At 42.9% G+C, this 12112-nt stretch overlaps 1 protein-coding gene across 4 annotated transcripts in view; it reads right to left on the bottom strand.

The window, feature by feature from the left end:
• Nucleotides 1–12112, bottom strand: part of rgl2 (ral guanine nucleotide dissociation stimulator-like 2) — a 36271-nt gene that overhangs the window by 4150 nt on the left and 20009 nt on the right. For all 4 annotated transcript variants that reach the window (XM_030393242.1, XM_030393241.1, XM_030393243.1 and 1 more), the window contains 9 exons: nucleotides 11448–11557; nucleotides 11146–11361; nucleotides 10002–10105; nucleotides 8053–8137; nucleotides 2907–2966; nucleotides 1870–1956; nucleotides 1717–1749; nucleotides 1120–1241; nucleotides 944–1012 (listed from right to left, as the gene is read on the bottom strand). In XM_030393242.1, the coding sequence (XP_030249102.1) occupies nucleotides 944–1012; nucleotides 1120–1241; nucleotides 1717–1749; nucleotides 1870–1956; nucleotides 2907–2966; nucleotides 8053–8137; nucleotides 10002–10105; nucleotides 11146–11361; nucleotides 11448–11557 (886 nt within the window). The remainder of the gene's footprint in view (nucleotides 1–943; nucleotides 1013–1119; nucleotides 1242–1716; nucleotides 1750–1869; nucleotides 1957–2906; nucleotides 2967–8052; nucleotides 8138–10001; nucleotides 10106–11145; nucleotides 11362–11447; nucleotides 11558–12112) is intronic.

Genomic DNA, 12112 nt, shown 5'->3' with positions numbered 1-12112 from the left:
TGAAAAAAAACCAAATTTGCCATAACGCAACACAAGTGCATCTTTTATTTTAGACTCTTCCTGTCTGGCAAACGTCCACATCTGTCAGCGCTGCTTTGAAACACAGGCTCTTTGTTACCAGAGACATTTTTCATAAGATTGTATACACAGTCTGACAAGTGCTCATTGTGACGAGAAGTGTTGTAGAAAGTGACCCAACGTCATACAAGAGCAAAAGTGGAGGTCAAGTATATGAATAATATCGAGTAAAAGTGTTTTTCCAAGACTTAAAACATTTCTTTTTGCCACTGCTTTTAACTGAAGCAATTCAAGTATTTGAACTGCATTATGCTCTACAGTCTTGTTTCTTTTAAAGCTTTTCTATTTTAGCCTACTTGTTTTGATGTTTGTTTCTTAATGTTTTTACCGATCTTAAAATGCTATTTTTTAAAATGTTTTTTAATGCAATCTTTAATGTCTTTCAAATGAAATTGTTATGTCTTTTAATGTTATTTGTGTGTGCCTGTAAAGCACTTTGAGTTGCCTCGTGTCTGAAATGTGCTATACAAATAAACTTGCCTTGCCTTAAAGTATCTGATATTAAATGTGCTAAAGTATACAAATTACTAATAAATGTTATTTAAACACTGATGTATTTATGTACCTCATACTATGTCACATGATTATTGGCCGGGACAATTATCAGATCTGATATTCAGCATTTTATCGTTCGCTTCTTTGGCTCTGATGCAGCAAGTAATCTGCAAAGTAACTAGTAACTAAAGTTATCATGTAGTGGAGTAGAAACTGCAATATTTGCCTCCAAAACGCATATAGTGGAGTGGAAGCATGGAAAGCACCAATAAAGTCAAGTAAAAGTACCTCAAAACTGTATGTGTGTGTTGTGTGTTTGTATGTGTGTGTGTGTGTGTGTGTGTGTGTGTGTGTGTGTAGCAGAGCTCACTCTGGGCACTGGGTGATGATGACGGTCGGAGTAAGGCCAGGCGCTTCGATTTCACTGGACAGTCTGTAGCTGAAATCAGACATCAGCAGTTATTTAAATCGAACCAAACAGTTCATCTGAAGGGCAACAGACACGTCAGTTGATGCGTCTGATGTACATCGTATCGGCGTACGTACCTCTCCTCCTCTGTGAGCGTGGGCACACTCTGATACCACTGTGTGAAGGCCTCGTCAGCGGTGAAAACACAGTTTTTGCAGGAAGACTGCAGGAGCCGGATTTGAGCTAAAACCTCAAATTCCTGTTAACAAAGAGACATATCACCACAGAGTTTCATAATAATAAAAAAAAGCACCCATGCTGGCTGATCTAGTGTTACTGTGCCAGCTCTTTTTTTTTCCTCCCCCCTCGTCTTGCACCTCACAGCGCCCTCCACTTAATCATTCCCTCCCTCAGATAATACGTTACCTCTGCTCGCTCTAATATGCTCTTATCCCCCCAAAATTATCCCGAGTCTCTCTCCTCTTTTTATAGCTCCTACTCTGTTCGGTTTCTTCCCTCTAACAGGATTCTTTTTTTTTTTTTCGACACTCATGCACCTTGCTACTTTTTTTTTTGTAAAGTCAGCGCTGCCAGGAAAAAAACTGGGGATCTCAGTCCACCGCTGCTCTTTGTTAAAGCCGCTCGGGATCGGAACAACAAAAAAACCCCCCAAAAAAAACAGACTGAACTTTTAACCTTCCATCTCTCGGGCTGATGCACATTGCGACACTCACCCTTCTCCTTTTGTCGAAGTTGATGTAGCCGTTCTGCAAAAAGGGAGTGACAGGATGTGTGTGTTCAGTTCAGTTTGATAATTGTAAAACACTGAGCAACTTCCAGGTGGGTTGCGACCGGCTTTCCCCTTGATAGAGATGAGAGTCACTTACATCCAGCCTGTCTTTGACTGCCGTGTCCAGCATGGTGAGGTCGGTGAGGAAGATACCCAGGTAGGGCACGGTGCCCTGGGCGTTGGACTGTGCAACAGAAAGAAAAAAAAAGTGTTTCATCCGTTCCCCCCAGAGGTTTCTATTCACAGCCCACACAGCGAGGGATTTCAGAGCAGCCGCCTGCAGCTATTTTTCAAACGGTGGCGATGGCTCGGGATTCATCACACACACACACACACACACACACACGAGACAGACCCTCTGTTCCAATTCTCCGCTGCGTGCCGGTCGATCCCCCTTACAACCCTCCATCAAACCCGCTGAAACACCCCCTGCTTGGCAAAAGTGGCATCCGTGTCGATGTTTGAATGCAGCGTTCTGCGGGAGAACAGTACTTTCAAGTGCTTTTATTCTGAAATCCATTATCAAGCTGTCAAACATGGAGCTTATTATCTATTACAATTGAGCGCCTCTTACTAATAGACCTAAAGATACGTTCAATATTCACGGCACCAAACATGCAGCGATGAAATACGATTAATAAGCTCCTGAAAAGTGACAATCCAGATCACAGATCACGTTTCTGAAGATATTATGCCACGCTTTGTCCCCTAACTTTTTACAATACTAATGACACTTTTGCAGTGTCTTACATCATTCCCAAATTTTTCCAAGGTCTCCCATAAAGGCCCGTGGGGATGTTCAACCCCTCAGGCTGAAATGATTGTTATGCACACCAGACGTGGGCTGTTAAGTTGGTGAAACTTGTTTCTTTTTTTGAGTTTGTTTTAAAGTTTCTCCTCCGTGACTGAAACTATCTGAAATGTCTCGGTGACCCCGAATGATTTGACCCCTCCTCCCCCGGTGAGAATCATTTTGCAAATCTTAAACTATGCGTGTGAACTCGGACTGTACTGTCTTTGGTTTTCACTGGAGTTCATCTCATTTCTAAAAGTTCAACCCAACGACCTTCCACAATGAAAGCCTGCCTCCCGAAAAGCTCCATCGCTGCCCGTCTTTATCTCCACCCAACTTACCCTGTTAACATGTTTGTTGTTGAGCCTGTTGTCGAGGTTGGCGAACTTGGATGTGCCCTCCTGAAAGACAAGAAGCAGGAGAATTCTCAGGTTTAGGTTCATTTTTTTGAAATAATTGTTTTGTTGTGTCCATTTAGTAGCTGTTTCTGCAGCTTTCAGTCACATCACATGATCCTCAACGGCAGATTGAGTGCCAGCAATTGATATATTCTGACTTTAAATCTCCACTTGACTTGGTTGGGTACAGGAAACGTTATGAACATTATTATGTAAGTACCAGTGAGTAACAGACAAGGAGTGAGGTCACATGTTTTAGGCCAAAATATGATTTCTTTCTCTTTTCCTACATTCTTAAATATCAAGCGACCATCAGTGAAAACGGAAATACAAATCTCTGGTGAGTAGACTCAATCACATCGCCACGTTTTGGATAGTTATTAGTTAGAGTTACCATGAAATCAATAGCTCCTTTTAAGGCACAATGGATGAGAAAATATTCAGAAAAAATGGAATTAGTAACTGTGATTCTATGATAACTTGGCAAAAGCCACTGCACCATGTATCACGATCTTCTCTGCCTTGTGTGTTCCAAAGAGAAATTCTATATTCTATCATTGAAAAGGTCGGTACTTTCTGCTACAATATATAAATGCTTGTATATAGTATATCTGCTGGCATGTGTGCTGGGTTTAAACCTGCAATAATACAGTTGTATGGCCACTTCAGGGCAGCGCAAACATTACAAATTATCACTTTTTTCTAGATTACATTTCTAACACATAAAACCGGAAGCTGATTACACATCCAGCAGATGAAATCAAGTTTATCAGTCATTTGGCGTTGTGTTTCTGGACACCTAATGAACGTAAATCCAATATTCATTCTCTTATATCATCTCTGATCTGGTTTCCATGTCCAGAGGGAAACATCTGGCTCCACTACTCGGCATTGGGGTGCACGATCCGAGATATATATATAGGTATAGGTCCCAATATTGACAAAATAGCTGGATCTGGGATCGGAAAAATTAACAGATCCACATGCCAATCCAGTTTTTTTTCTTTCTTCCATCGCAGCACATCTTATGTCATTCATCAGCAACACGTGCGTCGCATGCTAGAAGAATTTAGTTAACCGTTAAGCAACGTGGAGCGAGCCAAAGAGCCGGCTGTGTGGAGATATTTCGCGCTTGCCACGCCAACTAGTTCGACGGCTGTTTGCAATGTCTGCAAAGTAAATGTTTCGAGTGGTGGTGGTAGTGCTGCAAAGTACAATACTACCAATTTAATCAAGCACATCCAAAAGCACCATGCTGAGGAGCACGCCGAATTACTGCAGCTCCACAAAACCAAAGGAGCAGGAGACAGTACAGCTCAGCAGCTAACTTTGGCAGATCCACTTCAACGACGCGAAAAGTTTCCGACGGAAAGCTTGAAAGCATCTGCAGTAACACAGAAAGTTTCAGAATTCAGTGTTTTAGATGATCAACTATGTCGGCTGTTGAAGACGAGGGCTTCCATTGCCTACTGGAATACTTGGATCCAAGGTACTCTCTTCCATCACGCAAGTATTTTTCCAAAACCGGTGTGCAGTTTATTATTAATTCAACATCGGTATCGGTATCGGGACTGAGAAAGCCGAATCAGTGCATCCCTAGCTCGGCACACAGCACAGAGTGGATATCAGAGGGGTTTTCTTGGGGAAAACAGTCACAGAATATACAGAATGATTTTAAAAAAAAATGACATTTAATACAAATTACCATAAATGTCCAATCTTACTAGATGAAACTGGGTCCTGTCTCGACGAATGACGTGGACGTTTGTTAATTTGTGTGACATTTACAAGCTGACTCATCCGTCACAACAACTTGACATCAGCCTTTTTTAAATTATGCCATTTAATTGTTGTTATATGTAAGTGTTGTTGGACCGCTCGGTGCTTCTATGACAATGTTGTGAATAATTTCTTAGCCCAAAACTTTTAGTAAGTCGTCTCTTTGTCTGAATCACTCATCTTACGCTCTCTCTGCGAGTCGCAGTCATTTTCAGACGAGCCGGGAGATCAAGAGAAGCAAGTAACTGCTGGAAAAGAAATCAAAGGGCAACAGAAGACGATGGTGTTTTTGTGGAATCAAAGCTCGAAGTGAAGCTTTTCAGAAATGAAAGCAAATGTTTGGAAGAATTCCTTTGGGGGCATCACGGGTAAAATCGCAGCTAATGCAAAAGGTATTGATGCCTGCACTGCGCCACGGCAGCCAATCACAGCACGGCTAATCCTGCCAACTTCCCCAACTCTCTGACACAGTGCAAACTAAATATAATGTACGTCTTCAGATGGGTGTCTCACTGAAGTGGAAGTGTTGACAGAATAAGGGCAGGTCTTCTCAACCAGATTAGGCTGGTTTCTGCTCTTTAAAGCGGTCTTAAATCTCTAACACTGCATGTTGTTTGCGGCAGCTGAAGATAAGCCTCGACTTCAGTCTGTCTAATTTAACAAATGTGGTCCAGAAGAGGAGCTTTTACGAGACGTATCACGGGATGCCAGCGAAGAGGAGTCACATGGCCTGTCAGGGCTGCAGTTCGCGGCCTAACAGACGTCTCTGTGTCTGTAGCTCCTCACCACTTCAGCCAATAATGAAATATATCGACAACTACTGGATGGATTCAGAGGAAATATCATTATTCCCAGAGGAAGTATTCTAACTCTTTTAGTTGCTTGACTTCAGCATCGCCACGTGGTTGACATTTGTGGTTTTCAGTAACAAGTCTTGTCTAGACTAATGGCTTTATATTTGCAATTGACTTACAAAAAAATCTGTCAGCACAGTACAAAGCGGGGCCAAGCAGAGACTTGTGGTCAGGACCAGCGGGGGAAACTTCACATAACCAGGAAGTAAACACGGAAGCTAGGAAACGTTTTTTGGCATATGCGCCTGGAGACTGAATGAAATCAGTCAGAATTCAGAATCCACGATGAAAGTGAGGGGAAACAGATCATGGAAAGAAGCACAGGATTTCATCTGTTTGCGTCCAGCGTGAGACCAAAAGTCAACAGGGAGTTCTTTTAACTTCATCACGTACACAGCGTAACAGAAGCGACACAGGTACGTTTGTAACAGAAGTTACAGAAGTAACGCGGTGATTCAAGGCCATGCACGACTTCCAGAAAGTGAAAGAACCCCCAGAATGATTGACAGGTCTGATAACACTGTGATCAGACGAGGCGGGCCCGACTGATTTCCGCTGATGAGACTGTAATTACGCCGCCGACAGGAGCCTTTCCTGCACAAAATCTGAGGACGGGAACAATGTGTTGATTAAAAAGTCAGTCGTTCGCCTCCTCTCTGAAGTTTGCTCCTCCATTTTCCGGAGTCATCAGAAGTCATATGACGTTCATCTTATATATCTCCCTTTGACTTCAATAAAGCCGTCACCACAGTCTGGCCCCACAGCGAGAGTCGGCGACGTAATGACCCTTCCTTCCTTTCTTTAAAGGGACATTCTGGTGTAAATTTAATCCATGGTCTAACACACCGTGAAACTGTGTTAGCCTCCTTCTCGAGAGATCAAGTTTGCAGACCGCTAGCTAACGTAGATTTAGCATCCTCAGAAACAACCGCACAACAACATTACATTGCAGTAAATGGGTTTAAAACCGCCATCAAAGAGCCACAAATAATGCTCAGAACAGCACCATGATGGTTTTATATTTGGACCCATTGCAATGTAATGTTGTCGTGCAGTTGTTTCTGAGGATGCTAAAACTACGTTAGCTAGCGGTCTGCAAACTTTATCTCTAAAACTTACGGCGGCAAACTGTGTTCCAGGTTGCCGCCGTCGTATAAACATTGTGAATCTGACAAATATTATAATTCCTACACTTCCTGTTTGATCTGCTGCACATGGAGCCATACTCAAGGTAAAACAAGATGTTAGCATCCATTAGCATCCAACCACTTCCAGCACCAACATTACCACTCGATTACATCCAGCGTGTTTCACTGCCAGGCTAAAATAAATGTGTCTGTGATATTTTAGAGCTAATTAATTTCCTTTTGAATCAGTTATGTTAGCGAGGAAGTGGTTGGATGCCATCTTTAGCTGTCGTCTAAGAGAAGCTGATGGGCGACACGTGAATATCCGTCTATCCTTCGACACATCAGCGTGTTTGCAGTGTTAGCATTTAGCTCAATCACAGCCTCAAGGAAGCTGCCAGTGTGTCTGATGACTGTTAACAAAATCCTGAATAATAATAATAATATTTCTCATGATGTTTGCACAATTAAGGATATTAGAGGCAGGGAGAGTATTGACATCTTGCTTTCCGCGGGGATGAGCTCGTACATTAAACAGCCATTTCTAAAAAATCAGGTCCAAAACTGTGATCACACTGAGTCAAGCAGAGATAATTGAGCTCAGAACCAAAGACCCGCTGTGTCTCTCTCTCTCTCTCTCTCTCTGAATGCATCCACAGTGCACCGCCACGCATTATCCACACAGACATAGACTCAGAGTGTTTGTGGTGACGGGAGAGAGAGAGTTCGGAGGAAAAAAAAAAGCATCTTTGAAGATTTTTCTAGCAAGGCGGTTGAAAAGATAAGCGGTAAAAGGCCCCAACAAGCAGCCGAGAACATCACAGATCTGAGTAAAAATAGGCCCGAAACAAGTTCAAGACATCAAAAAAACAGAGTTGTTGAAATCTGACTCGGGAAAACTGCGACTCCAACACTACAAGCACTCAGACTGGCAGCTTTCCAGCGTGAGAAAACTGCTTTTCCAGCTTTTAAAGGGCCAGCCAGTTAGTTTTTATCACAACACACATGACAAAATGACAAGATATCACAAAACACGGCGCTCAGACTCGAACCTTTTCTCTTTTAAACTGAACAAAACTGTTTGAACGCCGTGTCACGACGCAAGTAGAAAGCAGCCTCTGTGTGTGTGTGTGTGTGTGTGTGCCGTCAATACCGGATCAGATTTCTCACTGAACCTGCTTCTGTTTACCCTGAAGGTGGCCTATAATGTAAATGACATCATCGCTCAGAGCCTGGTTCCCATGTTCGTCTCCCACCTGACTCTTCTAAACACAGTATATATCACATTTGCGTTATCATCCTTGTGTATTTGTCTCGTTATAAACTCACCTCCTTCAGGAGCTCTCTGCTCTGCGAGTAGTTGTCTTTGTCTGAGAATATCTCCGACAGCTCCTCGTATCTCCTCACCGCCTCCCTGTCAGTCAACAGAGAGTTTGGTTTACGGTTAATTATCATTTACATTATCACTTTATGTGTTTCGCTTATGGAGCTGATCGGATGTAATGAAGGCGTTTCCATTTGAGCTCAATTTGAGGAGCGCAAAGACGAAAAGCACGTGTTGTTTTTGGTAATGCACGTCTGAATGACTGATGGAAAAAGTGAGTGAAACATGTTTAATATCAATAACAGAACGGCGGTGAGTCAGAGGCGATGCGGTGACTGAAAAACGTCTTGTCGAGGGGAACAACAGTGCTGAAGTGGCATCTAAAGTTTGAGCGTAAGACATTTTACTTCTGCTTCTCTGTGAGGTCGACTTGTTTTACACGGTTGCTTTGGAGCTTAATAAAGAAAGCGTTCACATAAGTTTCCTGGTATGTCGTTTGAAGCTATGAGGAAACTTCAGCAGTATTAGACAAAACACAGGTCAACTTTAAATATGAGGTGATATACGATCAATCGATTAGACGTTCTGTCTATAAAATGGCAGGAATTAGTAAACAATACCCAGCTGGTGTCTTCAAATGTCTTGTTTTGTCTTTTCAACAGCTGAAAAACACATAAAATACAGATTTTCTATTTTCTTAACAGAAAATCCTCAAAATTAAGAAGTAGGAATGCAGAACTGTTTGGTATTCTTACCTGGAAAATAACTAAAAGATCAAATATTTGCTAGAAAAGATTTTTCCTGATGATTGTAGATTGGTATAACGCATGTTGAGCCATTTCCAACCTGTTTTTTGTACAGTAGTGTACCAAAACTTGAGGCTAAGCATTTAACACCATGATACAGAACCATGTGGTGCTCTATGTTAACTGCCTGGTACTGTTACCTGGTGTCCTGTAGGCCCGTGGACCTTTCTCTCTGCAGACAGCTGAAGTGAAACTAACATTATGTTGTCAGCTAACAGGCAACAGTGACATGACATGACAAACTGTTACACTGTTAGAAATATCTTATGATATGTTTTATTCAAAAGGAGACTATCATCTGTATTGGACACCTGAGGTGACACTGCTGAAATTTCATTCCTACCAGCAGAGGTCAATAAAAGTCCTCAGTTGCTCAACACTTCAACACCTTCTTCACATCCTAGTTCTGCTTTACACCTCAGGTCTGATGCATATTTGTTCAAATGTCACGTGTCGACCTCCTGTCATTTTTACAGGCGTACTTATCGACATGTTTGATTGACTAATGATCGGTTATCGTTGTCCTGACCTCTTTTATTTTAGTTTGTTTTTATGTGAGGCGATCAGAAAGGACAGCAACCAAGGAATCTCATTGATGCTGAGATTTTTTATTTTCCTTTAATCATATTTATTTCCTTTTTCTCTTCTTTCTATTTCTCTCTCTTGGTGGTGTTGTTCCTGTATGTTGATTGCATTGCTGGGTGTTAATTTTGTTCTAATCATGTACTTTTATTGTTCTCTTTCTTAAAAATGGCAATCAAGACTTGAAAGACAAGTGAGAATTGTCCTCTGCGTATACGACAATACAGCCATAATTTTCTTTATATCTTAAAGGTTCAGTGTGAAGGATTTAGTGGCTGACATTGCAGATTTCAACCAACTGAACCCCTTCCCCTTTTCTCACCCTCTCCTGCGGCGGTTGCTACGAAATAAAAACAGAAAACACGTAATGCCCTCTAGTTTGGTCGGCCCCTCTCCCTCAGTAGATACAAAAACACAACTGTTCTTATTTCCAGGTGATTACACGCTGATGAAAACATAAATCATGAATATCTTATCGCATTTCTCTTCCAGTACATCCCCCCTTAAATCCTTCACACTGGACCTTTAACTTGACCCTATAAACCGAGAGTTGCCCGGCTGCAGACCTGTCGGTGTCCTGCCACGTCCTCCTCAGTCGGTGGATGGGGTTGCTCTGCAGCGCCGACACGATGGCGTACAGCGAGGAGAAGTTCTTCCTGGCTCGGCACTCCTGTTGAGAGCACGCACGGAAGAAATACGCTCATTAGCATGCACACACACACACACACACACACACACACACACACACATGCAAGCGCTCACTGTAACTGAGAACACCTGTGGGTGTGGATCTGGCCGGTATTGAGTTTCAGTGCTGAATTATGTATGCCGCTAAAGAGGTTTGTCCCCGAAGAGCGCTGGGATGGGCTCAGGACGGCAGCTTGGCAGCGGACCAGTGATACCTCGCTTTGCCAGAGAGGATGTGGAGTGTGTGTGTGTGTGTGTGTGATACAAACGGGGGGGGAACGGAGCTGCATTTTATTCACAGATAAAGAGGGTTTGGTGAGGAATAAAACTGTTACCATAACAGCCAAGAACAGGATGTGTTTATGTGTGTGTTGGAGCAGATCCTGCCGCTGCTGTGAGCTCTTCAATATTTTAAAAAGAAGCGATTGTTGCGCCTAATAACCATAACAGTGTTACATAACTCGGCTGATCTACATTTCTCTTGTATAATACCGATATTCTTAAGCAGATTCAATCCTCCGCTGTTCGCCTCGCGGTCGTACATGAAATCTTTTGACTCAGCACATTCCCGCTATGTGCTTTTTTCACGCAGAGATCTTTTCCTCTTCCATTTCCCTACATTAAAAATAAGCAGATTTTTTTTTTTTTAACAATCTCTCTTCAAAAGTGGTCGGTCTACCAAATGCAGTCAAACAGAGAGAGCATTATTTTGTTATTTGCAGCTGCTGCTCTCTCCTCTGGAGAAGACTTATTACTGCTAGCTCCCAGCTAGTGATTAAAAAGGGAAATTACTAGTTCAGTCGGAGCAGAAAACAAGCAGGCTGTGGATCTGTGATGGTATGTGCATGGTCGGAGCTCAGAATAGGATTATGGTTGGGGGATTAATGTGGGTTCATTGTAGGAAAATGCACAGTTGAGGGTTTTTAGAAGGCTTGAAACCCCGACTGACACACGGCTGAAGTCTCATTTCATGGTGAAAACGCTTGTAAAACAGGCTGTGACCTTTCACGGTTGCGCACTGACCTCCGCCACGCTGATCCACTTCTCCAGCAGTCGAGCTCTCTGTTGGCTGCGCAGCTTCGTAGGCCAAAGGCAGGACGCTAAGACTGCGTTGGCCAACTTGTTGAACTGACGTACGGTGGCCCGGACGGACCAGCAGACGCCTTCCCTCCCTTTCTTATCCCTCTGCGACCACAGCGAACCGAGGCAGTGGTACGGGACGAGACGGACAAACAGCTCCTGGGAAGTAAGTTCAGTTAAGTTTGAGTATTTGTTCATTTTCACCATCATCAAAAACATGTTGCGGCCAAAAAAGAGAAACTCACTGTCTCTATCTTGGTGAGCTGCTCAGCGATGAGCGCTCCAGGGAATCCCAGGACGCTGGTGGGTTCAAACTTGGAGGCGTCGAGAGACGGGCTGGTGGAACCGGTCTGATCTGCAAAGAGTGAAGCTATTAAATAAAACTGTGCATCCAAGATACGAGACGCACCTTTGTTTGTATTCACTTTATATCTCTTAAATCCTGCAGGAGTTGCAGGAATCAGTTTCTCTCGGAGCTGTTGCTGTGACCAGAGTGATAATGAAGTTGTTTTTGTTTCCGCAGAACTGTGGCTTTCTCCAGATAACGGCTCAGTTATCCAGTTATCTCAAGAAAACCAGAGGAAGCTAAGTATCTCATTTTAATGAGAAAATAACTTTATCTTGAGATAAGAGGTTTCACTCGAGACCTCAAGATTAGAGGATGAGACGAATCAAGATTTAGAGTCAGCGCTAGTAGGGCCGCAGCTGTGCGGTGCGTCGAGCTTAATGCTAATGCTAGCATGGCAACAAGCTCCCAGTGAGATTTCCAGATATTTAATCGTGGACAAATTGATTTTTCTCTCTCTCTCCTGTATAAACACATGCAGAATATTTAGCTATTATCGACGTCATCCTCTTTTTAAGAGGTGGCGGTGGTTCCTTTATTACCGCCGGCTATCTCTTAGCTGTA

The sequence above is a fragment of the Sparus aurata genome, chromosome 17, assembly GCF_900880675.1.
Source record: "Sparus aurata chromosome 17, fSpaAur1.1, whole genome shotgun sequence".
Classification (NCBI taxonomy): Eukaryota; Metazoa; Chordata; class Actinopteri; order Spariformes; family Sparidae; genus Sparus; species Sparus aurata.
This window is presented reverse-complemented; position numbering and strand designations above follow the sequence as displayed.